The sequence below is a fragment of the Esox lucius genome, chromosome 3, assembly GCF_011004845.1.
Source record: "Esox lucius isolate fEsoLuc1 chromosome 3, fEsoLuc1.pri, whole genome shotgun sequence".
NCBI lineage: Eukaryota > Metazoa > Chordata > Actinopteri > Esociformes > Esocidae > Esox > Esox lucius.
This window is the reverse complement of record NC_047571.1, coordinates 28,136,461-28,162,444: the sequence shown is the minus strand read 5'-3', so window position 1 is coordinate 28,162,444 and position 25,984 is coordinate 28,136,461. Positions and strand designations below refer to the sequence as shown.

Here is a 25,984-nt window from a genome sequence, read left to right as displayed (position 1 = left end):
CAGGGTTGTTTGTCACAGGGGTGGGGTTGGTTATCTATGGAGACAGAATTGCTTCTAAATTATTGCAAATATGCAGACCACAATTTACAAATGTGTATTACATTTGGGCATGTATTTTTCCAAAAACAAGTACATTTCTCAGTTTCAACATTTGATATGTTTTCTTTGCACTATTTTCAATTAAATATAGGGAGATATGATTTGTACATCATTGCATTCTGTTTGTATTTGCGTTTAACGCTGCATACCAACTTCTTTGGAAACAGGTTTGTAGTTGTAGAAGTTATATGCTATGATCATTCTCAGCCTCAATTGAAAGTTGCTTTGGATAAAACAACGCATTAGCTAAATGACTTAGGTAAATGCAATTTTTTATATTTTACTTGATATTAACTTGATATAGGAGTACATTATATAATTTTCACAACATCAAGAAAATTGTGCAAAACTTTATGCATGAAGAACATTTTAAGCCACTGTTATATTTCAGTAAAAAATGTATGGCTTTTTGTTAAGCCAATGAAGGCATTCTGATAAGTATATATTTTCCAATCAAATTAAAGTTGATGTTTGAAAATCGTGAGAGTGACAAGTGTCAGTTTGGTCTAACCCAGCATAGCATCGAACCAATAAGTGATTTTAGGGCATGACTTACAGTATGTTTTTGTGTCAGTAAACATAGAATGCCAAAAAAAATCATGCTCCTAACCAGATTTTTTCTTCTACATAAATCCCCAGCCCATGAAACTGTGTGAGCAAGATTGAGCACTAGGAGTCTGCAATTAAACGGCACTACCAACATCTTCACACCTGCCTCTTTACACCTGCCTCTTCACACCTGCCTCTTCACACCTGCCTCTCCACACCTGCCTCTTCACACCTGCCTCTCCACACCTGTCTCTTCACACCTGCCTCTTCACACCTGCCTCTCCACACCTGCCTCTTCACACCTGCCTCTCCACACCTGCTTTTTCACACCTGCCTCTTCACACCTGCCTCTTCACACCTGCCTCTGACTTGACACAGGATATCATTCTCATTTCTTCCCAGAATTACTTTCTTTGTCTCCTACTCTAGCTCTGCTAGCCAAAGGTTTTAGGCTTAAATCAAACATTCTGCAATCTAACAATGTCTTATGGCACCTCCCATCCTACCTGTAAACCTTCTGTGTCCTCTATTGCTTCTACAGGACCCCTGTACTTTTTGAGGCGCCGCTGGCAGCGTGAAACAAAAACACTAACAGTGGTGCTTCAAAAAAGAAAAGCAAGAAAAGAAGAGGAAGCAAGAAACTTGCTTAGTCCTTTCAAAAGTTTTTTCATAATTAACATGAACATCTAAAAGTTGTGCGGTTTTACATGGATGAACGTGTGGGGCCTCCAAAGGAACGCAGCACATCCTCCGGGTCCCAATCTCCCGAATTCTAGACACCTGTTCCCAATTACCACCTGTGCATATAAGCCTGTCTGTTTCCTTCTCTCACCATGAGGTATTGTTTGTGACACTGCGACATACTGAGCCTATTTTTCCCTGTTGTCCATTGACTTCAGCATAGACCTGTTTTGCCTGTCCCGACTTCGTTGCCTGCCTTCTGATTCTGTACCGTAGCCCATCGGATTTTCTGACGCCTGAACTCTCTGCCTGCCTCCCGTTTATCCTTCTCAGATTCTGGATTGTACTGCTGCCTTCTGACTACCTGTGTACCGACCTCTGCCTACCTGCACTTTGTTATTTGCCTTGTGGATTAAAGTTACGCCTCTGACTTCACTCTATCTGGGTCTGAGTCATATTCGGAAGGTTTTGGCAGTTAGCCTATATAACTAATATGGGATCTGGAGATTAGGGAAACATATTTAAAGGACAAGACTGGACAGGGATAAAAATGCACTCTTCTGTTTCAATTTCTAGTCAAGAGCAGTTTAATAAAGAAGAATGGTCAAACATAAGCAGATCTAGGTGTACACAATTGGTTTACATCCCACGGACTCACTCAAGTGTAACTTTTCTGCTTTGAATTAAAGATTTAACTGGATAATTGCTAGGGGTGAAAGTAAGCTGTTACAATGCCCAGTCAAATAATTACTGCTAGAAACACATTGCCCGAAAATCTGAAGGCTTTTCCAAAAGGAAACACGAGTACATTATGCAAATTCTGTGACAAATACACCTAGGCCGACAGAGAAAATAGGCTTCTAAATGATTACAGTATTTGTGATCTATATAATTCTTATCCCATTAGGACATTTTCTAAATATGCTGGGTAATTTACCCACAAGTAAAAAAATCTAATTTCACCCCGGATTATTTTGAAGTTCCATGTGTATCTTCTAAATAATGTTATATTGTACAGTGTAATAAAATAACAGATGAAACATCTACCTGATAACTGGTCAAATCACAGTTGTCTTCGTAGGACTCACAAAAAGAAAATAAATAATAATGAACCAGACCAAACACAATAGGGTTTCACCAATGAACTGCTGAAACCCTAATGACTGGAACAAACACAATAGGGTTTCACCAATGAACTGCTGAAACCCTAATGACTGGAACAAACACAATAGGGTTTCACCAATGAACTGCTGAAACCCTAATGACTGGAACAAACACAATAGGGTTTCACCAATGAACTGCTGAAACCCTAATGACAGGAACAAAATTATCTATAGTGGCAATCCGGGGGACGGTGCCTCCACACCAAGAAAATAGTATGTGTGTGTGTATGTGTGTATATATATGTTTCAAAATGAATGTTTATGGGTTTATAAACATTAGTAAATGTTTGTACACTTTACTGTTTCAGAAAATATATAATGCTCAAAAGAAACTTTTCAGTCCCCTTTGACTCTCAGTGCTTGGATTGCCTAAAAAAAAATTGTTTTCCTGTTTGCATAGATATAACAGAGCCAAGCTTGGGTAGATTACTTTTTAAATGAAATCTGTTACAGTTAGAACTTACCTGTACACATTTGTAGTCAGTAGTTAACTTTTCAATGAATCAAACTCAGTAACGTAATCCGATTACTTTGAATTACTTTTAGATTACTTTAATATTAAGAGGCCTTAGAAAACAAATAGCCTATAACCAACTGAAAACATTTTGCGGGAACTTGCATACACTTGCGGACAGTAAATCTGCAGTAGTCTGATGTTTTTCTCCACAACCACAAACATTGTCAAAACATTGCAAAAGCCTCAGGCACGCGAATGCACATTTGCAATCGTGAACACCCGCACACAAATAAATTTGACCCGCGTGAATAGTAACCTGTGATTATTAGGGCCACCAGTGATGGATTTTCAAAACGCAAATGAAATAAATAAACTATGATTATACACCTGCACTCTTTGCTTAAATGCAATGCGGTCAGCAGCCAATGTTAACCACAATTTTCTGAGATGCAAAGCAAAAGCAGGATCACTAGGCCTACCCATATGGACGGAGGTGAGGTGGCTGCATCAAATGCAAATCATCATCCTTTGACAGAGTGCTTCACAACACATTTTCTCCCCAAATGTCGTGATAAATTCATTATAATGTTTTATCTTGAAGGTAGCGCCATGTTACAGCTATCAAAGAAATAGTTGCCTAATCTTCTAAACTCTTCCTGGCTGTGTTTGGTGCGTTTGACAAAAAGACGTTCAAATGTGAAAAATATATAACATCAGGTAGGCCTGTCACCTATCATTTTTCTGAGAAAGATGTGTTGAGTGGTTAACTAAATCACATTTTATATGGTTAGGCTTATATTATCGTAAATACACTGTTTTTACCATTAAAACTGGCGCTTCGTCGGTCACTAATCTGGTAAAGTGCACACCTTTTAAGATCATTTTGAAGAATCGGAAAGGCATATGGTGTAGGGATATTTTCGTTAAATGTTGTTCTCTCACATGAGTAATTTGAGATTGTTGGCGGGAAAAGGGGGAATACTTTTCCACAACAATAGCACCACCCATTACCTGCATAGATCAGGCCGCCCCTCCAAACTAGATGACTGGGCAAGGAGGAGACTGATCAGAGAGGTTACCAAGATGCCAATGGAGCTTTAGGCCTTCATGCTAAACACTAGTCAATGTGTGAATGTGACCCCAATATCACAATTGCTCCACAAATCTGGCCACTATGGGAGGGTGACAAGAAAAAACACACTCCTCAAAAAAGGCAAAATCAAGTGTTTGAGCTTTGCCCAAAAGCACATTGAAGATTCCCAGAATGTAATTAAAATACAGACAGATTATTGAGGAAAACCTGCAGCCTTCTGCCAGAAAGTTGAAAATGCGAAGATGGTTCACATTTCAAGAGGAATGGGCAAATATGTGTTAAAGTTAGTTAAGATCAAACATTTTAGATCCTCAGTTTTTCCAGTTTATATTGAAATTCACGCTGTGTAATGTCTTTATGTACTCTGAAATTAAAGCATAGAACATATAAACAACTTGAAACAAAACAATTCTGGAAACAAGTATAAATATAGATAAACATAATAAAATTATAAATATAATTTATGGAATTGTTTGTTTAACAAAATTGTATCTACATTTTTGTCTCATCAAAGTAGTCACCTTTTGCAGGCACAACAGCTGAACACGCTTGTGACATTCTTTCTACAATTGAAATTAAATGTTATTTGGCACGTTCTTCCAAACACTGTTTCCGAAGTTCCCACAAATGTGTTGTACTTGTAGTTGAAAAGAAAAGCTTTGAGTGACGAAAAGAAGGGTTGAATTCTGGCTTTACTGGCAGAGGGATACAGTGAGCGTCAAGTTGTGTCCATCCTGAAAATTTCAAAGACGGCGGTTCATAAGAACAAGGTCAAGCAACAGACATTGGGGACAACAAAGCTACAGACTGACAGAGGGCGAAACCGAATGTCCACTGACCGAGATGACCGTCTACTCATTTGAATGTCACTCAACAACCACAGGATGACATCAAGTGACCTACATAAAGAATGGCAAACATCAGCCGGGGTGAAGTGCACGGGGAGGACGGTTGCAAACAGGCTCCTAGGGCCAAGGATGAGGTTGTGCAAAGCTAGAAAAAAGCCCTTCATCAATGAGAAGCGAAGAAGAGCCAGGATGAAGTTTGCAAAAGACCATAAGGATCGGACCGTAGAGGAATGGAGTACGGTCATCTTCTCTGACAAGTTAAATGTTCAGTTTTGCCCAAGACCCGGTCGTCTAGCCCTGCTCCAGAGTTTGTCACATCATCCATAACATAAGAAAACGTATTACAAAAACAAATGCCACATGAATGGGCAATACAAAAATGCACTCCTCAGCTGAATAAAGAGGAAGGATCAAATATTAGCAAATCTAGGCGTACATAGTGGGTTTACATCCCAACAAACTCAATTTTCTGCTTTGAAATAAAGCGTAATGCATCTAACTGGATAATTGCTGTAATGTAATATTGTACAGGGTAACAACAAAACATAAATGAAATAACAATCTACCTGAAAACTGCTCAGATCACAGATTTGTCTTTGTAGGACAAGAATAAACTAAACATCACACTGGAGGGTTTTTATAGCGACAATCTTGGGGCGGTGCCTCACTTGTGATTGGTCCCTCCACAACCAAGAAAATGTAATATATATATATATATAGATTCAAAATTAATTGTGTTTATGGGTTTATACACGTTTGTACACGTTACTGTTTCTAATAAGATAAAACTAAAAAGATACTTTTTAGTTACCTTTAACTCTGCCAACTGGTACTTGGAGTGATTCTCAGCTCTTGGTTTGCCTAGCAACTGCTTACTATGAGCCATGTTGACTCAGTTACTGAGATGTGTGAACAGAGGCCTGTTTGTACTTAGAAACGAAAACGAGACTCGTTTGGGAAACCTAGTGGCTTCTACTTTGACTACTTCCTTAAAGTCATTGTTTAAAAAAACATGACATTGTTTTGGGGTGAGAAATGAAACATGACACTGTACATCATAGAAATACAAGCTTCTGATGGAGAGGTTTTAAAATGAGTGGGTTATACAATTGTATACAAGCTTAGAATAAACAGGTAAGTCAATTCTTCAGTTGAGGATCTTGGAGCTGGATTTTTGGAAAGATAACTGGATCCGGTGAGGATTGTGCTCCTGAGAGTAGACTTACTTTTGAAACGCACCTTGATCCGGCCCCTTTGTGCTTTTAATCCAGCTTTAATCTTGCACCTGATCACCGCACCATATTCATAATCATCCTCTGCCATCAACTGATCAGCCAATGGCAGGGGCTTATGTGAAATCACATACTCTGGAAATGGTGGCTTTTAGGTGAATAAGGCATACGATCAGGATTGTGTTGTATTCCAAAGAGATTAATTAAACATTTAACACAACGCAGAGGACAACTAGATGATCATTAAGTAAAGCTAAGCCGTTTGAGCTCTTAAGGGGACATCAGGATATGTGGTATGGCTAGGGCATAATGAACAGTGAGAATTGATAAGATGTGTTGCACTTTTGGTGAAGGTCATTTCCTTATTTGAAAAAATGATGTGTCTCTGTGCATATAACATGTACCTGCATTTATGTGGGGAGTCCAGAGTGATTGAAAATTACTGGACAGAACAAGCTGTGTGTCTGTATTATTTAAGACCATGAATAAATCTCACTCTGAACAGTGGTTGACTGCCGTATCTTTACTTGGTTTAGTCCGAAACACCCTGTTTGGCTAAATCTCACAACTGTGAACTTGGATTTTATGGTGATGTAACAAAATAGCAGTGGTGTCCTTTCAGGGCTAGTGTTGGGTCTTAATGTCATGAGTGTTTTGGTTGTTAGTGGGGATAGCATATGGCATATTATAACTCAGTGTGTCACCTGGACCAGCCAAAATGTACAACCCAGATTGTACAGTAACAGAACATTATCCATAGAAAACCCAAAGAAACGCCAACTCCAAATCTGGTCTGAATTCTGTTAGGGTTGACAGAGACATTGGTAAAAGAGAACTTCACTTTTGATTATTGCACATAACTTGCTGAGGTATACCCAACCACCTACCAGATCACAAGTCAAGCTAATCGGCTTCCATCGGTGATCAACTGTAGTGATTTTAATTAGTTCAGAATAAAATCAGTTATTCCTAGAGGACTCTACTACTTAGCAGGTCAGTTCAAAGCAAAGAATCCACTATGGGCAGAAATGTACTTTCAAAAGATCTGTGAGGTGCATTTGGCACATACCGCCTCCTCTCCATTTCGATAGGGTGTTCACCTGAACCAATCACATTTCTTTCTGCCCTCAGAAGATGTTTGAGGAAGTTAAACTGGTCTGAGCTAAAGGCACAGGAAGGCACAAGTCAGGGTATGGAGATAAAGACTTCAAAGATTTTATCAATTAGGACTATTATTAAGAAGTGGACGGTGTATGGCGCCATCCATACCTTGCAAAGATCAGGTTGTCCCTCCAAACTGGATGACCGGGCAAGGAGGAGACAGATCAGAGAGGTTACCAAGAAGCCAATGGCAACTTTGAAAGATCTTCAGGCCTTAATGGCAAACAGTAGTCAATGTGTGAATGTGACCCCAATATCACAATTGCACCACATATCTGGCCACTACGGGAGGCGGCCAAGAAAAAAAAGCACATTGGAGATTCCCAGAATAAAATTAAAATACAGACAGATTCGTGTTGAAAATGGGAAGATGGTTCACATTTTGACAAGAATTAGCAAATATTGCACAGTCTAGATGTTGAAGTTAGTTAAGATGTGCAATAGCAGTTAAAAGTTTTAGAACCTTAATTTTTCCAGTTTCTATTGAAATTCACATTGTTTAGTGTCTATGTACTCAGAAATTAAAGCATAGAACAAATAAACAACTTGAGACAAAACAATTATGGAAACAATTATAAAAAAGGACTTGTAACTGCCCTGTTTTTGTCACGAAGAATGACGAATGATCAATTAGCCGTTTCAGGCTATAATTCATGTTGAACTCTGTCAATTCATAGGATTCTTATCGCAACACCCGCATACATGACAGGTGTCTCGTATGTAAATAAGGACAGATGCAGCGCTTTCTCGCGTCCACGGCTTTATCAACGTGCGATGACTTCTAAACTCTTTTCGACCATGTGTGACAGTTTCGTGAATCACACCTAGAGATGATCGTCTCCCCCAACATTCGATTCTGAGATCTTTTCTGAGAAGGTTTCATGAATGAGGGCCATTATCTTTCTGTAGGATGAAGCCTGGACCAACTAGATGTACACCAGATGGTACTGCTTGGAGCTGCAAAATGCGGTGGTAGCCGTTTTAGTTCTGGGTACCACTCACACTGTGCATGTCGCCAACTCTGGATCCAGCAAAAGTGCCCCAGACCATCCTCCATTTTTTAACCCTGAAGCCTCACAGACTTAACTGACGTCACCTGGTAAGTGATTGAGTGCAAGACGCTGCTAGGGCTCAAAATGCTATGTATAGTAATGGACCAGGGAAATCGTTTGGCTTTAGCCCCCCTATAATATTAAATAGCCCCCCCTAAATAAATCAATATATCAGTCAATACATTTTCTCTGTGATTTCTTTTTTTGCATCTAAACTTCTTACAAATTGTACAGAAATTGTATAGAATCGTATTAATTTGGCAGCATGTTCGATTTAGTTTGATGCTTTGAACGTAACTCGCTCATCTGAAGTCAGCTTTCTTCTGCAAATAGTAGCTAACGTCTCCGTACTCCGTAACGCCACCCCCAATGATCGGATCTTTCTAGTGGTCGGAGAAGTAAATCCTCTGAAGTTCAAAATGTAATAGTACTGGAAAGCAACGATACATTTTGCTAATCAGTACACTCTTTCAGTTCGTCCACCACCATTTTTATAGAAATGTATGGAGGTAAAACATTTTTTTGAGAACTTAAAAATCCTTTATGGAAATTGTTTAGAGAAGTTGAAGTTTGTGAAATTCGACTTGGCACGACAGATTAGACGTCTTGTAATATCAAAGTTATCAGTTTTTTTATTTCATTACCGGAAGGCCGGAAGGCCAGCTATAACTGTCTAGTAGGAACTTCAAAGACTAACATCTGTTATTTGTAATACAAATAAAAAGCAATTATAATGTAACTCCAAAAAATAACGAGGTGGCCAATAATTGGGCACTGTGGCTGGTAATAGGGGATCCTTAATAAAAAATATTTATTTCCCATTATTGACATGCTAGCTAATATTTGTATGTCACTTATTATCATCATAAACATTGATAACGTGATCAAATGATTACTCAGTGGAAGAGGTTTTTAAAAATTGTTGTTGGATAGGCTATGCCGATAATAGGGGGTTTGAGATTAGTTATTTTCAATTATTCGATTTCAACGCAACACAGCTGCAAAACTGTGTGTTTCACAGATTTATGTTTGTTTGGGTTTGAAGTTTACACATTGCTACATATTCTATTCAGAGAATGGGAGGTCCGGTTATTAAATGTTTTTTTTATTAATTATGATCCATTTTTAATGACTTATTTAAGAGATGAATGGGCTAATGACTATCCGTTTTTAAATTATTCAGAATGATTCAGAGAAATCTCGTTTAGAAACAGAATATGTACTGTATGTAGATATCAACTATAGTGGATTTTTTCATTTAGGGGTGTACTTACTTCTGTTGCCAGCGGTTTAGACATTAATGGCGGTGTGTTGAGTTATTTTGAGGGGACAGCAAATTTACACTGTTATACAAGCAGTACACTCACTACTTTACATTGTAGTACAAGTGTCATTTTCTTCAGTGTTGTCACATGAAAAAATATAATCAAATATTTGCAAAAATGTGATGGGTGTACTCACTTTTGTGAGATACTCTATATCTGGTGAATTTGGGACGATTTACTTGTCTAAGCTAGAGAAACTAGCTGGGACACAGTACTAACTCGTTTTACTAGGCCTGTAAATTTGATGAATATCAACACTGTACATGTGTTTGCACATGAATTCAATAGTTCTGTAGTGAACAACCACCATTCAGCCTTTCTTTTCCAACCGTGCCGTCACAGTGCCCTCTAGGGGCGAAAATAACATGAAGGTGTTAACTGTAGAGCGACCCGTTTGACGGCTCTCTACATTATTCATCATGGCATCACTATGCCAACCTTGGTGTTATATTTCCATGACAGGTCTATGATGAAGGGTGCTTTCTGTTGAGCTAAGATAACCTAATTAATTCACTTTTTAGTCAATTATCAAACTGACCTCCTTTAATGAGTGCATCGCTGTCCTAATTGCCCATCTGTGGGAATTTAACCCGCAACCCCTGCTTGGCATTGTAAGCAGTACACTCTACCGATCGAGCTACACAGGATTCCATCACTGGCTGCGACAGTGTCCATAATCAGAGATGTGACAGTGTAATTGACAAAGCTAAGATCGATAATAGTCAAATCTACTGCAGAAGGCTTCAGACCTTTCAAAGCCATTAAGTCACAAAATTCACTTTCAATTTCAAGCATTAGCAGTGTTTTATTGCAGTGTTATAAACCATCAGCGGTGCATTATGTGAATGCTTCCGCATCCATGTACAGCAAGCATTTGGTCAGATTACTGTGACAGAAAAAGCACTAATGTTTAGCTAGTAGCAGTGGTGTGAACAGATTCTCAAAAGTGCGAAAAGCCTGAGGCAACGCAGAGCCAGCGGTAGACGTCGGATAAAGGTTGTGCGGCGTTCAAGCCGGGGTCAGAGACGAGGTCATAGGTCAGGACTTGGGGTCAGCATAGAGCAGGAAGCCTGTGAAGGTGCTGTCGTCCTCGCTGCTGGAGTAGACTCCGTTCCAGTCCCTCAGTGTCTCCAGCCACACCTGGTCCCCCTCGGCCAGCCTCAGCAGAGCCAGGTTGGACGCCTGGTCGATGTCCTGGCCGTACAAGGAGTCGCGCGTCCGCAGCCTCTTCACGCCGTTAATCACCAGGGCGGCGCGCAGTGGCCTGTTGCGCACTGTGATGTGGTAGGAGAACACATACACCCCGGGGTGAGTGCAGTTGAACTTGCTGGTCGCGGCATCCCAGTGTTCCTCCTCGTTGTAGAGGATCTTGTCAAACTTGACAGGCAGGCCCGGAGGGGGGAAGGACTTGCTGGGGAAGAGGCCCACGCTGAAGGCCGACCGGACCTGCTCCGCGGTTTCCCCCTGAGGGCCCATGGGACCCCGCACGCCCCTGGGGCCCCTGGGACCTTTCTCTCCCTTCAGCCCAGGCAGGCCCCTCAAACCTGGGGGCCCTGGAGGCCCCCGCCCCCCAGCGTCCCCTCTTGCTCCCTGGGGTCCTGGAGCACCCCTGTCCCCTTTAGGTCCAGGTAAACCATCTGTTCCATTGGCTCCTGCGGGGCCCGCCTCTGACCTCGGCCCAGGAGGGCCAGTTAAGCCTGGCTGACCTTTGTCTCCCTTCTCCCCGATCACACGCTCTCCCTTTTCCCCAGGCAGTCCAATCGGTCCAGGCAGCCCAGGGGATCCTGTGGGGCCGATTCTACCCATGTCCCCTTTGTCACCCTGGGTACCATTTCGCCCAGGCTTGCCCCTGTCTCCTGGATCTCCTTTCAAGCCAGGAAGCCCTGGGTCTCCTTTCTCTCCTTTGAGGCCCACGTCACCTGTGTGAAGATAGTTAGTCACTTAGTGTAAGGACAAAAGTCTTTGATTGTGCAGTTAACATTCAGTTTTTGGAAACTACAACTCTCCTCCAGTAATACACTAGCACTAGCATTATCTAATGTTGCAATATGACACTGGCGCTACTTTGTCTCTACCCATCTTTCTGACAAAACCACTCTGCTCATCACTACCATCACTCTACCATCACTCTGCTCATCACTCTGATGATGTCACTCTGCTCATCATTCTGCTCATCTCTCTGCTCATCACTCTAAATCACTCTGCTCATCACCCTGATGACGTCACTCTGCTCATCACGCCTACCCATCACCCTATCCATCACCCTACCCATCACCCTACCCATCACTCTGCTCATCACTGATGACATCACTCTGATGACATCACTCCGCTCATCACTGCTCATCACTCTGATGACATCACTATGCTTTATACCTTTCTCTCCATCTTTGCCAGTTAATCCCGGAGCACCAGGCATTCCTGTGGTTCCTTGATCTCCTTTTTCACCTGTCATTGGAGTGAGACAATCATGTCATGAGGATGAATATCACTTCCCAAAATGCAATGTGTTAACACAAAATTGGCAATTTCATGAAAATCAGCTGCACACTGCAAAGTTTTCTGGGACATGGTAACAGAGTAGCTAACACTTTGTAATTTAAAGGCAAAAACACAGGTTACAGTGATGCACATTTTTGTATGATTTTAGAAAGTAGTTTTCTAAGTAGTGTTTACATTTTTTGGAGGGCAAGTGAGATAGTATTTTACAAATTACAATTCTTACAACAAGCACTTATTCAGACCATGTAAGTGCTTATGAACCAGGACGGCACGCTTGTATGATGACATTTGGTTAGTTTACCTTTATCACCTTCCAGTCCCGTAGCTCCAGGCATTCCATCCAGTCCAGGGGGACCTGTGAGCCCCACATTCCCCTTGAGCCCAGGGACCCCTGACAGAAGACAGGCGTGAGGGGAGGTCGGGGACATCAGGGGCTGTTAGGGACTACAAACGCAAACCACAGAACACACGCACTCCACACAAACTGAGGCACGCCCATGACACACAGACCGAAGGGACACACTTCACACCGTAACCACTAAGCAAACACACAAACTTCAAGTCACGGTCACTACAGTCCGTCCACTTTCAGTCACACCACCCTGAAATCGGCACCGTGCAATATTCATTAGTCTACCTGGAAAACCCCTCTCTCCCGGTGGCCCTGGGGGGCCCCTCTCCCCGCGGGGCCCCACGGGGCCTTTCTCAGGCGGGCAGCACTCGCAGATGTTTAAAAAGCACTGGGTGTAGTCTAGGGTGTAGTTCCCCAGTTCGCCCCCAGGGAGCGCCGTGGCATCCGTCTGATACCCCGTCGTGTAAGTATCGCCCGGATAGGTGGTGCTGTCGGTGGGCGACAGGGACGAGGCGTCCGTCGTGGCGTCCTCGGTGGTCCCCTCAGTGCCCAGAGTGCTTGACGGGGCCGCGGTGGTTTGCCGGAAGCCCTGGCGGCCCGCCTGGGTGCTTCCAACTCCTCCTCCGGTACCACCTCCACGAGGTGGCTTCTTGGTACTCTGAGTCTTAGGCCAGCGGGTGGTCCTGGCCGCGGACGAATCGGTCGCTATCAAGGCCACCAGAAGCAGGACTGTCAGCATGGGTAGCAGATGAAGAGAGGGCATGTCAGCGACTGTTGCCTTGTGATTGTCTAAGAGAGGAAGAGACGGAGCACCAAAGGAGCAAGTAAATCACATTTAATAACAAGTTGCTTTCAATTCATGGACAGCTCTGAGCACTGACCGAAACCCAAACGGTTACCTCAGCTAAAGCAATGTACCTCAAGGAAAGAAACTCAGTGCTTACCTTTAAATGAAACGTCTGGCTGTCATTCTAATTCCCTGGATTCGGTGGCTCCAACCACAAACCCCTTTTATTGGGTCTGCTGGCCTCTTGCCTCCTTAGCTTGACCAATGAGATGAGGCGGGGGGGGGGGGTAGACTGGGACTATGAGCAAGGTTGGGTGGATTGGGGCACAGGGTGAAACCTAAGGAATCAGGTCATGAAATGCTAGAACAACATCCAACACAGGGCTTTCTTTTTGGTTTTCCCGTTCCTCTGATATGTGACACACACTGGTACAGGTTGTGTGTCCTGAGCGAGACAGAGGTGGGCCCATCCGGTCCCAGTGGCTTCAGCTCAAAGCAGACCGGTCCGACACAGAACCGCACAGGGAGGTGTGCATGTCTCAGACGGGTCTCCGTCGCCGCCCTGATCCAACATCCAGCCACAACCTTCAGGAAACCCGGCACGGCATTCACAGGCCCTTCTCAAAGGGCATTATGGGTAGGATGTCCACCTTCCGCCTTGACGTTGAAGGGGGGGGATTTGAGTTTGGGACTTTGAATCCCCTTGACTGCAGCCACGTGGTCTTGTCTGTGAAACAAACACTCTCCGTCTCTATAGGGGCATTCCCCTCTGAGGCTGTGGGTGCCTCATTACATGGTCCCCTTACTCCTGGTCCTGATGAAGGCTCACAAGCACCGTGGACACAAAGTACTCCTATTCCTCCTTGTTTATTCATGTAATAGTCATCTGGGGAAGTGTATTACAGGGCCAAGGACACCTCACCAGGCACAAAAATAATATGTATTGTGCTACTAGCCACTGAATAAACGGGCACAATGGAACAACGAGTGGAACTAGTGATTCTGAAGGTCAAGAGCTGAATTTAACGGTGTATACGCTTCCATTGTTCCTTCAGCCAATAATTGCCCCTGGCGTTTTGCGTGCATTTGTCGAAAATGCAGAGGTGTATTTGTATATCAATTGGATGCAAATGGTTATGGAATCATCCACCAGAGGGCTGCATCGTTCCTCGTGTTGGTCTTCGGGTGCTCCTCGTGCTCCAGGAAGGATTCGGTCACAACCCCTTTCCATCGCAATATTAACACACCTGACAGTAAGTGTAAAATATCTAAAAGGCCTACTAGTTTAGCAATACACTTGAAGTACTTCATATAATAATATTGTTACTGCAATAACTCGATTCCTATGGGATGAATCAGGGTTATATAACAGGGTCAGTTTTAATAACGGTAAAGTTGAAGAAAAAACTGCCTACATTACAAATATTGCCTAGGATGTTATTTTTTTCTCTGCTGCTGCGCATACTCACTACGGACTAGAGTTGAAGACCGGGGGGTGGGAGAGGAGGAGAATGTTTTTGATGCGGGAGAGCAGCGCACTGGAGTAGAGATAGCTGAATAGAAATCGCAGTAGCATGTCGCCGATAAGAAACTGGGTCATAGCGAAACATAGAATGTATGACGCAGAAAGAGGTCAGCAAACCCCAACTACGCGCTGACAAGAAACCGTCCTGAAATTCCGGTAGGATTTTGCACGTTATTCGCAAAGCCTACAATGGGCCACGGCAGACAGCTGCATCGTAACGGGTTGGTCAGTAAAGCTGCAGCTGTTATTTCGGGAGCCGGGACAGTCTCACTCGTGTATTTCAAGACCTCGTGCGAAGACGATGACAAATGCAGTTCGCTTTCCGGCGCTACATTCGGCTTCTGAGTGAGTGCTGGGAATATATTGAACGTTTAAAGCCTGCTCATTATATGTTCTAGCAGTTCTGACAGACATTTTGATGGTGAATTTTGTATCTGATTGTTACCATCAATCCCTTTATCGGACACAATGGAGTGAATTACACTAGGGGAGCAACCGTCAGCAGTTTTCTTGCGTGTGATGATAGGAGACACAATGACGCTGTTGTCTCTTTTGGGTCGGATCATGCGTTATTTCCTCCTGAGGCCAGAGACTTTGTTTCTACTATGCATTAGCTTGGCCTTATGGAGTTACTTCTTCCACACCGACGAGGTAAAGACCATCGTCAAGTCGAGCCGAGATGCGGTGAAGATGGTGAAGGGGAAAGTCGCAGAGATAATGCAGAACGACAGGTTGGGGGGATTGAACGTCCTAGACGCGGAGTTCTCCAAAACCTGGGAGTTCAAAAATGACAATGTAGCGGTGTACTCAATTCAGGGACGGCGTGACCACATGGAGGACCGCTTCGAGGTGCTCACCGACATCACCAACAAAAGTCACCCGTCGATATTCGGGATTTTTGACGGTCACGGTGGTGAGGTAGGTGTCTACGATATGGGGTTATAAAAAAGCCCGGTATGTTTACCATTAATTCACATTAATCACCATTAATAACATATAGGCTAATAATAATAATATGAGATGCTGCTGAACCGTCAGCCTCATAGGACCTCTGTGGTCACAGCTGTTTTATCGGATGTGTAGTGAGAGAGGTAGGCCTAACAAAAAAGGAATTCCACATGAACAGTTTAGACGAAACTACTACTCAAAGGGAATATTTTTTTAAGGTCTCTGTCTTTTGGCCATCCTAGTTTGGAAATCAAAGACCTGAAGTAGCTGGAACATTGGTTATTTAATTAAATATATTTGCAATGCACTTTTCCCAGGCCCATTGCAATAAACATAGTCCAGAGGCATAGTGCCCTCCCAGCTGAATTTGAATCCTCTGCAGTACAGCTGACAGTCTCCATTGGCCTCGGCTATTCACTAGTGAGCCTACCACAGTACATTTTCATGGAAAACCGAATAACCCCCATTGTGCGTAGCGTGTTTTCTGTGTATTATCCTCAACTAAAAGATAGAAGGGAATCGAACTGGGCAGCCGCACAAAGAACAAGTCCTGAGGCTTTGTGTGCTGCCAACATGGGCGTGACCCTTTTCTCCTCCTTCTGCTATCAGGGGTCAGGGAATTCCCAAGGTAGCCTACAGACCATGTGTGTGGGGAAGCCATCTGCCATGATAGGAGTACTTTCTCACAGACAGTGTTGTTATTGCAAAGCAGTTGCACAGTGCTACATTCTGGGACATTATTACACACAGAGACATTTCAGAAGTCACAAATCTGTGTCGATCTTCACCATTAAAATCACCAAAGGATTTAAGTTGATTCCAAAACAGTAATGTTCTGCTGTTTTAGTGCTTTGTTATGTAATATATTGGGTGTCGCCTGGCAAGTATTTAAAGTAAGGCCCACATAAGAGTGAATATTTACTACATTTGGAGATGAATAACTTTTTGGCATCTTCGTTTGGTAGTTGTAAATCCTCTCTGCCTTTTATCTGTCAGGAGAACTTTTAAATTTAGACTAAAAACTAAAACTATATGATGTGCCTCACTTGAGATTCATTTTCAGTTTTCTCTGGGCAAGTAGCTTTTTCTGATGATTTAAAACATTTCTTTCTCTGGTACTATATCACCAGTCAAGTGTGTGTGTACTCTAAAATCAGAAGACGGAGTGTTTGCATGTGAGGTGATTGTTTTGGAAGTGCAATGCTCATTTGACCACTACAGGAACAGGCCTCAACTGAAATAAAATCCCCTCACGTCACGCCTGAACAGTCTCTTGACTTGGCCAGTCAGTGATATCCCTGAAGAAATGAAGCCTGCTAATTATTTCAGGCTTGAGGTGCTGATATTTGGGAGCCTGGGCTGACAGTTTGTGACCCTCAGATCGCAGGCCTGCATATGACAAAAGCTAAGAGACTTGCCAGGTACTGCTCCGTGTCAGTGGTAATGGCCAGACTTACTGTGTGGAGAGGAAGTTGCTGTTGATAAATTTGTGTGTTGCTGCACTTTTGTAATGTTTGATCCTTTTCATATAAAGAATCAAGCCTTGCCAGTATGTGGGTAATGTTGTCACCTTTCCTGTGGTTATGGTGACTGACATGCATGAGCTATGAACTTAAAGGTTGGGTCACTTTGACCTTGTACTTGATGGGAGTTGCCCCATGTACTGACCAAACCCCCCCCCCCCCCCCCCACACACACACACACACAGTCAGACATTGGAGGAAGCTAATCTGTTTACACTACATGTTAAAAAAATATTTCACTAGACACTATTTAAGCATTGTGTTAAACTGACTAACGTTTCTTATTAAGTTTACCCCCACTACAAAGAGCATCTATGAACTGCTTTTGCCACTGGTTGTTTTAACAGATTATTAGCCAGTAGTAGGCTTATTAGTATCTACTAACTTACTACTTGGAATAGTCATAAGAATAGTGCAATTTCTAGCGAGACTGGAGATGAACTTTACACTGCCAAAGCTATTTCAGTCAGTCACTCCCTCATTCAGTAAGAGACAATCGCTCTTCTTGGCCGGCTCTGCTTAAGCGGTCTGGCAAAAAGGATTTGTCAAAAATAACATTTCCAGAACCAAGTCAGGTCCACATTTTAAATCAAAATCCCATTTCAAACCAGGCCCAATAAATGTGCAATCTTCCAATCGACCAATCCGGCATAAGGGTTTTAGAATGACTTGGTTATCTTTATGATGTAATTTCCATCTGGTGTATTGACTCCAACGTTGTTGCACTAGTAGTGTGTTGTTTACTGGGGACAGTAGTGTGGGAACATGAAACCCTCCGTGCTGACCTCTGAGGGCTTTCAGGTTCCCCCGGACGGCTGTGAAACAGGCCTCCATGCCTCAGATCTCATCGTGTTTGGAGATTGTGTGTTTGATTCAGGCCAGGGGTTGCTGAGTTCCAACACTGTCCTGTCAGAACCACGTGCAGGAGCCGTGCACGTTTCTGCGAGGTCTCAGAACCGTCCTATATGAGACCTCCGTGTCCTGAATCAGCCGCTCACTCACCCTGAACTGCATCTGGTGAGGCTTTCGCCTTCAGTACATACAGCTTCAAGGCTGTAGAAGCCAGAGAGAGAAATATTCACCTTTTGACTATGAACCTTTCAGTTTCAGTCTCAAGAATGATGTAAATGTTTCAAGTCTTCTTGCTTCGAGTCCCTGGGGTGGTCATGGTATTCATTGTGTTTGGGAAATGTTCTAGGGCGCTTCTGTTCTAGGGCTCTTTTCCAAGTTGGAAAAATAAACATTTTCTTGACCCCTGGTATCGAAGGGAGTGAAATGTCTCCAACACCAATAGAGATATTTGTGTACAGAACAGGTGGTCTCTATTTGGACAGTAAGTCCTTCAACTCCTAATGTAGCATATACTCAATCCTTATTTTTTTTAAAAATTGGATTCAAAGTAGCCTAGTTTTTAAGAGGAACTTTTTTCAATAGATTTCATACATTGAGGCAGAGCGTCTGTTTTTTCAGCGTTATACAAAAGTGGTCATTTCAATTGCTGTCAACGTAAAGGTCAGTGTCACAATGCAAAGTACGCCTGAGATTGGATTACAGACAGGAACGACGTTGTCTGCACAGCTCTTCAATACAAGTTATAATGTACTTTTACATTACCAACAAGGAAGGAAGAATGACCAACGATCGCTAATAAAAACGCACACCGTCATAACAATGACCTGAGATGAACGGAGCACCGACCGGGTCTCCTGAGTGGTTCAGCGGTTTGGGCTTGGATGCTTGGGTACCTTTACATTCGCTGTTCATTGTTCCAAGGCTCCTGGTGTATCTCATGAAATGAGTGACTGATTGCGCTGTGCAGGCGGAGGGGGGTGCACTCACTACTGTGACTAACGAAGAGTTTTAATCATTCCTTCTGCTTCTGTCTTAAAGAAATCAGCTCCTGCTGTTAGTCGGTGTCTCATCGGGTTGCATGTGTATGTGTGTTTTTAACTGAGTCACTTTGGGTAAGATTTACTTAAGTGTGTGTGAGGAGGTTGCATGTTAAAAAATGTCTAACATTGGGTAATAATAATCATATATAGTATATGACAGTTATATTACATATGTAGTATATGACAGTTATATTACATAGGTAGTATATGACAGTTATATTACATAGGTAGTATATGACAGTTATATTACATAGGTAGTATATGACAGTTATATTACATAGGTAATATATGACAGTTATATTACATAGGTAGTATATGACAGTTATATGTAGTATATGTAATAGAACTGAAGGACCCACGTATTAAACAGTACTTTTCATCTGTGGAAAGAAAGCTTTTTTAGCACCATCCCTAGAAACCCATGGTAATAATTAATCCGGGTCCACAATGTTTTATTCATGTCAATTTGCCAAAAGACCAGCGTTTACTGGGATATGTATATTTTCATCTAACATGAACCAAATCCACCTGATATTGTTGAGAGGTGGTTGTTTTGGAAGTGCGATGAAGATTTGACCGCTACAATGTACCAATAATAAAGTACCATCATGTCACATCTGAGCACGTCTCTTCTGCTAATTAATGCTGATATTCAACAGCCTGGTCTGACAGTATGTGGCCTTCAGATTGCAGGCCTACATATGACAAAAGCTAAGAGACTAGGTCTGTGTTAGTGGTGTGTGGAGAAGGGTAACCTTTGGTATGTTTGATTCTTCATGAATTCAGATAAAGCCTTTGCAGTACGTGGGTAATGTTGTCACCTTTCCTGTGGTCATGGTGACAGTGGCATGCATGAGCTATGAATTTAAAGGTTGGGTCACCTTGACCTTGTACTTGGTGGGTGTTGCCCCAAGCACTGACCAAACACACACACAGTCGGACTGTGGAGGAAGCTAAATATACAGTATCTGTTCCTGCTGAATGTATAGTTTGTGTTTGTGCTTCTTTAATGTGAACAACACACGGCCTACATCCACCCTATATAGAGACCTATGGAAAGAAAGCCTTTGGCGTTCTAGAATGTCATTTCTATGTTTAAATAACCCTTTTAAACGTCAATGCTTAATCATAGTCCGAAATATAAACCAACATTTTAAAACTAGAGGGTCGGATACTCTCTGTTTACATGTAGTACCTCTTTCACAAAGTCTTTCCCAAAAACACAGCCACTCAGTCATCCATCAGAGGCTCAACACTGAAGAAACCCCCCCCCCCTTTACTCAAAATGGGCCTAGTTCAAACAACATTCACTATGAACTAATTCTGCTGTCCCTCTCTACCCCCCCCCCCCCCCCCCCCCCCCCCAATCTCTCCCCCTTCCTCCTCGGTCAGGCGGCTGCAGACTACGTTAAGGCCCATCTCCCAGAGTCTCTGAAACAACAGCTGCTGTCCAATGAGAGGGAGAAGAGGGAGAGCGTCCTCTCCTATCCCAGCATTCTGGAGCAGCGCATTCTGGCCGTGGATCGAGACATGCTGGAGAAACTCTCCGCCAATCACGACGAAGCAGGTCAGGGGCCGTGGGTGTTCCGATCTGAAATCAGTTTGTCTTTTAGATACTAATGAATAAGTACAGACAGTCCCCAGGGGTGATAAGATTGCTGAATGCAAACAACAGTTAAAACAGGGTCCCAACGGGGGGGATGGGTTGAGACGGCAAATCAGATCCGATCATGTTCAGTTGGACCACAGACATTTGTACATTTCTGTTGACTTGTGTACCTCCCCCTTTCACTCTGTATTGAACACAACTCAGCCTGACAGGTGCTGTGGACAAACCACCAGCATAGAGGTAGTGAATAGATGGAAAGCTTTCTCCACCGAGAGGAGGTTCTGAGAGATCCTGTCCCTTCGTACCAAACAGCTGGCGCCTCAACTACTTTAATAGTGGCTGGTCACGAAACCAGGAAACACGTTGTACTCTGACGGATAGAAACACAGTTCAATATATGAAGTGTACTGAACTAAACTTAAATGGGACGTGACATTCTCAAATCGAAGTGTTTCGGGTGTTTTAAGCTCCTCAGAGTGTCTTGGCATCACACCGCAGGCCAGCATTTGTCCCGATATGGCTGTTGTTTTTCTGTCGGAGCGTCGGGCCGATGCAACCCATCCCATCTCCCCTTCCTTTCCCACTCAGGCACGACGTGTCTGGTGGCCCTGTTGTCCGACCGGGAGCTGACGGTGGCCAACGTCGGGGACTCGCGGGGCGTGCTGTGCGACAAGGACGGTAACGCTGTCGCCCTGTCACATGACCACAAGCCCTACCAGCTGAAGGAGCGCAAGAGGATCAAGAGGGCAGGTGAGCCCTGTGGCCACAGCGACGTAGACTAGCCAGGGTCTAGGGGGTATTACATTCAAATTACGATCAATTCAAAAAGGGACTCAGGTTGTCATTTTAAAATGTTCTGCATCGAAAAGGATTAAAGACCATTAGAAATTTAGTGTATTTCCTTGACTGTAATTTAACTGAAAAATGACCCCAAATCTGGAATACGTGAGAAATTGAATAATTATGCAGAATGGCAATTTTGCATCGCCACCTGGTGTCCTGTTTGGGAAGTGCAGGATGGGCTGAATAAACAGTGCAGTTACAGTATCTATGTCAAGTGACAGGCAGCACAGGTATGCCGGTGTAGATTTGGTAAATGAGGTACTTACAGATGTATTGATATCCTGGACGTGGTCTGAGATACAGCAATTCCCATGCAAATTCTGCAATGTTACAATGAATGGCCCATGTTGAGATCCGTGTTCTTATGGGTCCTGGTTGTTCAGATGAGGATCTATTTAAATGTGTGTTGTAGCCCATTCAAACCCGGGGACACGTGGAGCCCACAGCGTCATAATGCTGATGTATTCTGTTAAGGGCCCAAGCAGCCTTGTGCAGGGCGTCGTTAGGCCTGGGCGTCCGGGGCTATAGCCCCAGATCTTTTATGAATAGCCCCGGATCTCAAATTGACCAAAGAAATTATAATACAAAAATAGCCCCTGATCTATGCATCTGTAATTCAGATCGCGCATTATGACAGTGTATATGTGTAGGCCGCTAGCATGTACATTCAAAACCCTGTACTTTCTGTCGGGGGGGGGGGGGGCTAAGCCCTGAATGTATTGTGATCCTAGCCACGCCTCTGGTCTTGTGTTAATCTCCGTAACACCAGTGGTCACTGAGAACAGATACAGAAGGGCATCCAGTATTTCTCCACACACACACACACACACACGCCAACATTTAATTCTCGAGTGCAGTGACCACAGATGTCCTAGTGTGGGATAACGCAGTTACTGAACGTTGAAGTCACCCAGGTTTCGAGTGACAAATAAGGTGAACGTTGACTCAGAAATGTTGTGCACATTCATGTGTCCACCACCAGGGGGCTTCATCAGCTTCAACGGCTCCTGGCGTGTCCAGGGCATCCTGGCCATGTCTCGCTCTCTGGGCGACTACCCCCTGAAGAACCTCAACGTGGTCATCCCCGACCCAGATGTGTTGACCTTTGACTTGGACAAGCTGCAGCCCGAGTTCATGATCCTGGCGTCGGACGGCCTGTGGGACGCCTTCAGCAACGAGGAGGCGGTGCGCTTTGTGCGCGAACGCCTGGACGAGCCCCACTACGGCGCCAAAAGCATTGTGCTGCAGTCCTTCTACCGTGGTTGCCCTGACAACATCACCGTTATGGTGGTCAAGTTCAAGGGCGGCCCGGGGGGGGTCAAGGCTGGGGAGTAGAGTCTCTGATGAGGTCAGCATGAGGTCACAGGGTCATGACGGACAGGGTCATTTTTATTGTTCTATCATAAGCTCTCCTCACCCGGGAGAGTGCAGAAATCGGTCAGCTTTAAAGGATTGCTGCTACCTGGATGCCTGACCTTAACAACAGACAGTTACAGAGTTCCTTTCCTTTCTGACGACTAGTTTATTTATTTTTTACTTAACTCTGAAGCTGGACTGCTTGAATGTCCTGAGACACACTCACACACACACACACACACACACACACACAGTCATCCATCTGCCATTTCACACATTGGCATCCAGCATGAACACACTCTCTTCTCATCCATTAACACACACACTTCTCCATGACTGAAAAGAAGACTGACCCAACACAGCACAGCAAATTGATTTGCTGTTCCCTACACATACTCCAGCCGTTTGTTCTACTGACCCTGTCCTGGGGTCAACAAAAAGCCCTTTGGACGTCACTGTTTTCCTGGAATGATTCCACCTTGATTCCACCTTGATTCCACCTTGATTCCACCTTACATATCAGCCCATCAAAGCTCTCTAAGTCACTGGACGTTACATTGTCTTAGCTGAACAGTAGAGATGTTAACTACCTTTAGAAGGTACCGAAACCAAAAGGTCACTGGTTTACCCTGTCCATGTTTTAGCCAGTCAATGTTTAACTGTCAATAGTTTAGCCTATCCATGTTTTTTAACACTGTCTAGGGTTTAGCCAGTCTAAGATTTACCCTGTCCATGTCCTACCCATGTTTAACTGTCCCTGTTTTAGCCTACCCATGTTTAACTGTCCCTGTTTTAGCCTACCCATGTTTAACTGTCAATTGTTTAGCCAGTCCATGTTTAACCCTGTCCATGTTTAACCCTGTCCATGGTTTAGCCTGTCCATGTTTAACCCTGTCCATGGTTTAGCCTGTCCATGTTTAACCCTGTCCATGGTTTAGCCTGTCCATATTTAACCCTGTCCCTGGTTTAGCCAGTCCATGTTTAACCCTGTCCATGTTTAACCCTGTCCATGGTTTAGCCAGTCCATGTTTAACCCTGTCCATGTTTAACCCTGTCCATGTTTAACCCTGTCCATGGTTTAGCCTGTCCATGTTTAACCCTGTCCATGGTTTAGCCTGTCCATATTTAACCCTGTCCCTGGTTTAGCCAGTCCATGTTTAACCCTGTCCATGTTTAACCCTGTCCCTGGTTTAGCCAGTCCATGTTTAACCCTGTCCATGTTTAACCCTGTCCATGTTTAACCCTGTCCCTGGTTTAGCCAGTCCATGTTTAACCCTGTCCATGTTTAACCCTGTCCATGTTTAACCCTGTCCATGGTTTAGCCTGTCCATGGTTTAGCCTGTCCATGTTTAACCCTGTCCATGGTTTAGCCTGTCCATGGTTTAGCCAGTCCATGTTTAACCCTGTCCATGGTTTAGCCAGTCCATGTTTAACCCTGTCCATGTTTAACCCTGTCCCTGGTTTAGCCAGTCCATGTTTAACCCTGTCCATGTTTAACCCTGTCCATGTTTAACCCTGTCCATGGTTTAGCCTGTCCATGTTTAACCCTGTCCATGGTTTAGCCTGTCCATGGTTTAGCCAGTCCATGTTTAACCCTGTCCATGGTTTAGCCAGTCCATGTTTAACCCTGTCCATGTTTAACCCTGTCCATGTTTAACCCTGTCCATGGTTTAGCCTGTCCATGTTTAACACTGTCCATGGTTTAGACCATCCTTGTGAGGGAAATATCTGTGGTTGTCCTCCACCATGGTAGACATACAGACTGCGAGGTGGAACTCAAGCTAGTCATGCACCGTAACCACAGCGACTAACTCCAAGGCTAACACGGCTGAAGCAGGGTGGCTAGCTGCCAGTGATGTCAGTATGACTGGTGTGAATCCCAATGTGTCATTAAGGTCAGGATCATGCAAAAGACCGATGATTGCCAACTCCGTTCCAAGACCAGCAGTGCGTTCGGGATTTCCTTCCAGCCCAGCACCACTGATTCACACTGTGGTTGTCAGTTATCTCAGTGGTTTGTTAGCTTTAGCACCGCACTACGCTATCGGATACTACTTTTAATGTATTGCATCCATTTTTTTTTGTGCTTGAAATGACATGTGGCAGGCCTTATATAATTTAACACACTTTATTTGCCTTATTTATTGTTTCCGTTTAAATGTCTTTGCCCAAACAAAACAAACTGTGGTTTATTGTTTACCTGCACAGGTGCATAAGTTGATGATCTAACAATAATTACACGTAGACAGGTCTACAACACACTCACGCTCTGTCTTATACATAAATGTATGAATTTGCTGAATGCCGCCTGTCAGTATTAAATACAATGATACTGTGAAAATGTTGTTTCAGTTCATTATTCCTGCCCACTTGAAATTGCTGATCTGAAATGTGATCTTAAGAGGTCAAAATACATGAGATACAGCCAGAACTATTGTAGGAGTAAAGCACTTCGAATGCACTGACATTTTGCATAGATTCTTCATGAGGGATATTCCATGGCAGGGCCGTTGCTAACATGGGGAAATGTGGACACGGTCCACGGGGCCCATGGCTTGGTGGGGCACACTGATCGTAACAATAGCAATGTTGTCCATAAGTGAGAGGGCCCTGGCATCCTTTCAGGGGGGCCCAGGATTCTTGGTGACCACCCCCGTCCACAGACCAGCATGGACCGGCTGATCTAGATGCTCGTGCCTTTTCAGGTTAAACACAATAAATTACTTTTCACATCATGGGGGAGGCAGAAAGCTTTGCAGTTAGAGAATCTCCCGTCGTTAAAGGGAATTGACAGAATTCTAAGTACTTATGAAGCAAACAGATAATCATAAAATATATCAAATAAATGTTTATGGTGCAAAACCAGCTTAGTACAACATTTAAAACACGAGTTCCCTTATATTGTTTCAGAGTTAATAATCAGTAATATGTGAATGGGTAATCTATGTTTTAGAGACAACTGTAAAAAATAAAAATCAGAAAATGAGTTA

The 25,984-nt window shown here is 43.5% G+C and overlaps 2 protein-coding genes across 2 annotated transcripts; one reads left to right on the top strand and one right to left on the bottom strand.

Moving 5' to 3' along the window:
* Positions 1-10,468: 10,468 nt before the first annotated feature.
* On the bottom strand, positions 10,469-14,661 carry otol1a (otolin 1a). The gene is made up of 5 exons (XM_010888602.4): positions 13,456-14,661; positions 12,797-13,300; positions 12,461-12,550; positions 12,034-12,105; positions 10,469-11,579 (listed from the first exon to the last, which is right to left on the bottom strand). Exons 2-5 carry the CDS (start codon positions 13,272-13,274, stop codon positions 10,699-10,701), a joined length of 1,521 nt encoding a protein of 506 aa, XP_010886904.2. The 5' UTR covers positions 13,275-13,300; positions 13,456-14,661; the 3' UTR covers positions 10,469-10,698.
* A 151-nt stretch (positions 14,662-14,812) lies between these two features.
* On the top strand, positions 14,813-25,329 carry ppm1la (protein phosphatase, Mg2+/Mn2+ dependent, 1La). Its single transcript, XM_010888600.4, has 4 exons — positions 14,813-15,741; positions 20,579-20,753; positions 21,384-21,545; positions 22,621-25,329. Exons 1-4 carry the CDS (start codon positions 15,343-15,345, stop codon positions 22,971-22,973), a joined length of 1,089 nt encoding a protein of 362 aa, XP_010886902.1. The 5' UTR covers positions 14,813-15,342; the 3' UTR covers positions 22,974-25,329.
* Positions 25,330-25,984: the final 655 nt, after the last annotated feature.

Bases quoted from the DNA above. Each gene is read 5' to 3' on its own strand.
- otol1a (XM_010888602.4), bottom strand. From the start codon at position 13,274: ATGCCCTCTCTTCATCTGCTACCCATGCTGACAGTCCTGCTTCTGGTG. The intron at 12,106-12,460 runs GTAAACTAACCA...CTCCAATGACAG, and splicing joins GGGACTGGAAGGTGATAAAG to GTGAAAAAGGAGATCAAGGA. The intron at 11,580-12,033 runs GTATAAAGCATA...ATCTTCACACAG, and splicing joins TGGCAAAGATGGAGAGAAAG to GTGACGTGGGCCTCAAAGGA.
- ppm1la (XM_010888600.4), top strand. From the start codon at position 15,343: ATGATAGGAGACACAATGACGCTGTTGTCTCTTTTGGGTCGGATCATG. The intron at 15,742-20,578 runs GTAGGTGTCTAC...CTCCTCGGTCAG, and splicing joins TTGACGGTCACGGTGGTGAG to GCGGCTGCAGACTACGTTAA. The intron at 20,754-21,383 runs GTCAGGGGCCGT...TTTCCCACTCAG, and splicing joins CGCCAATCACGACGAAGCAG to GCACGACGTGTCTGGTGGCC.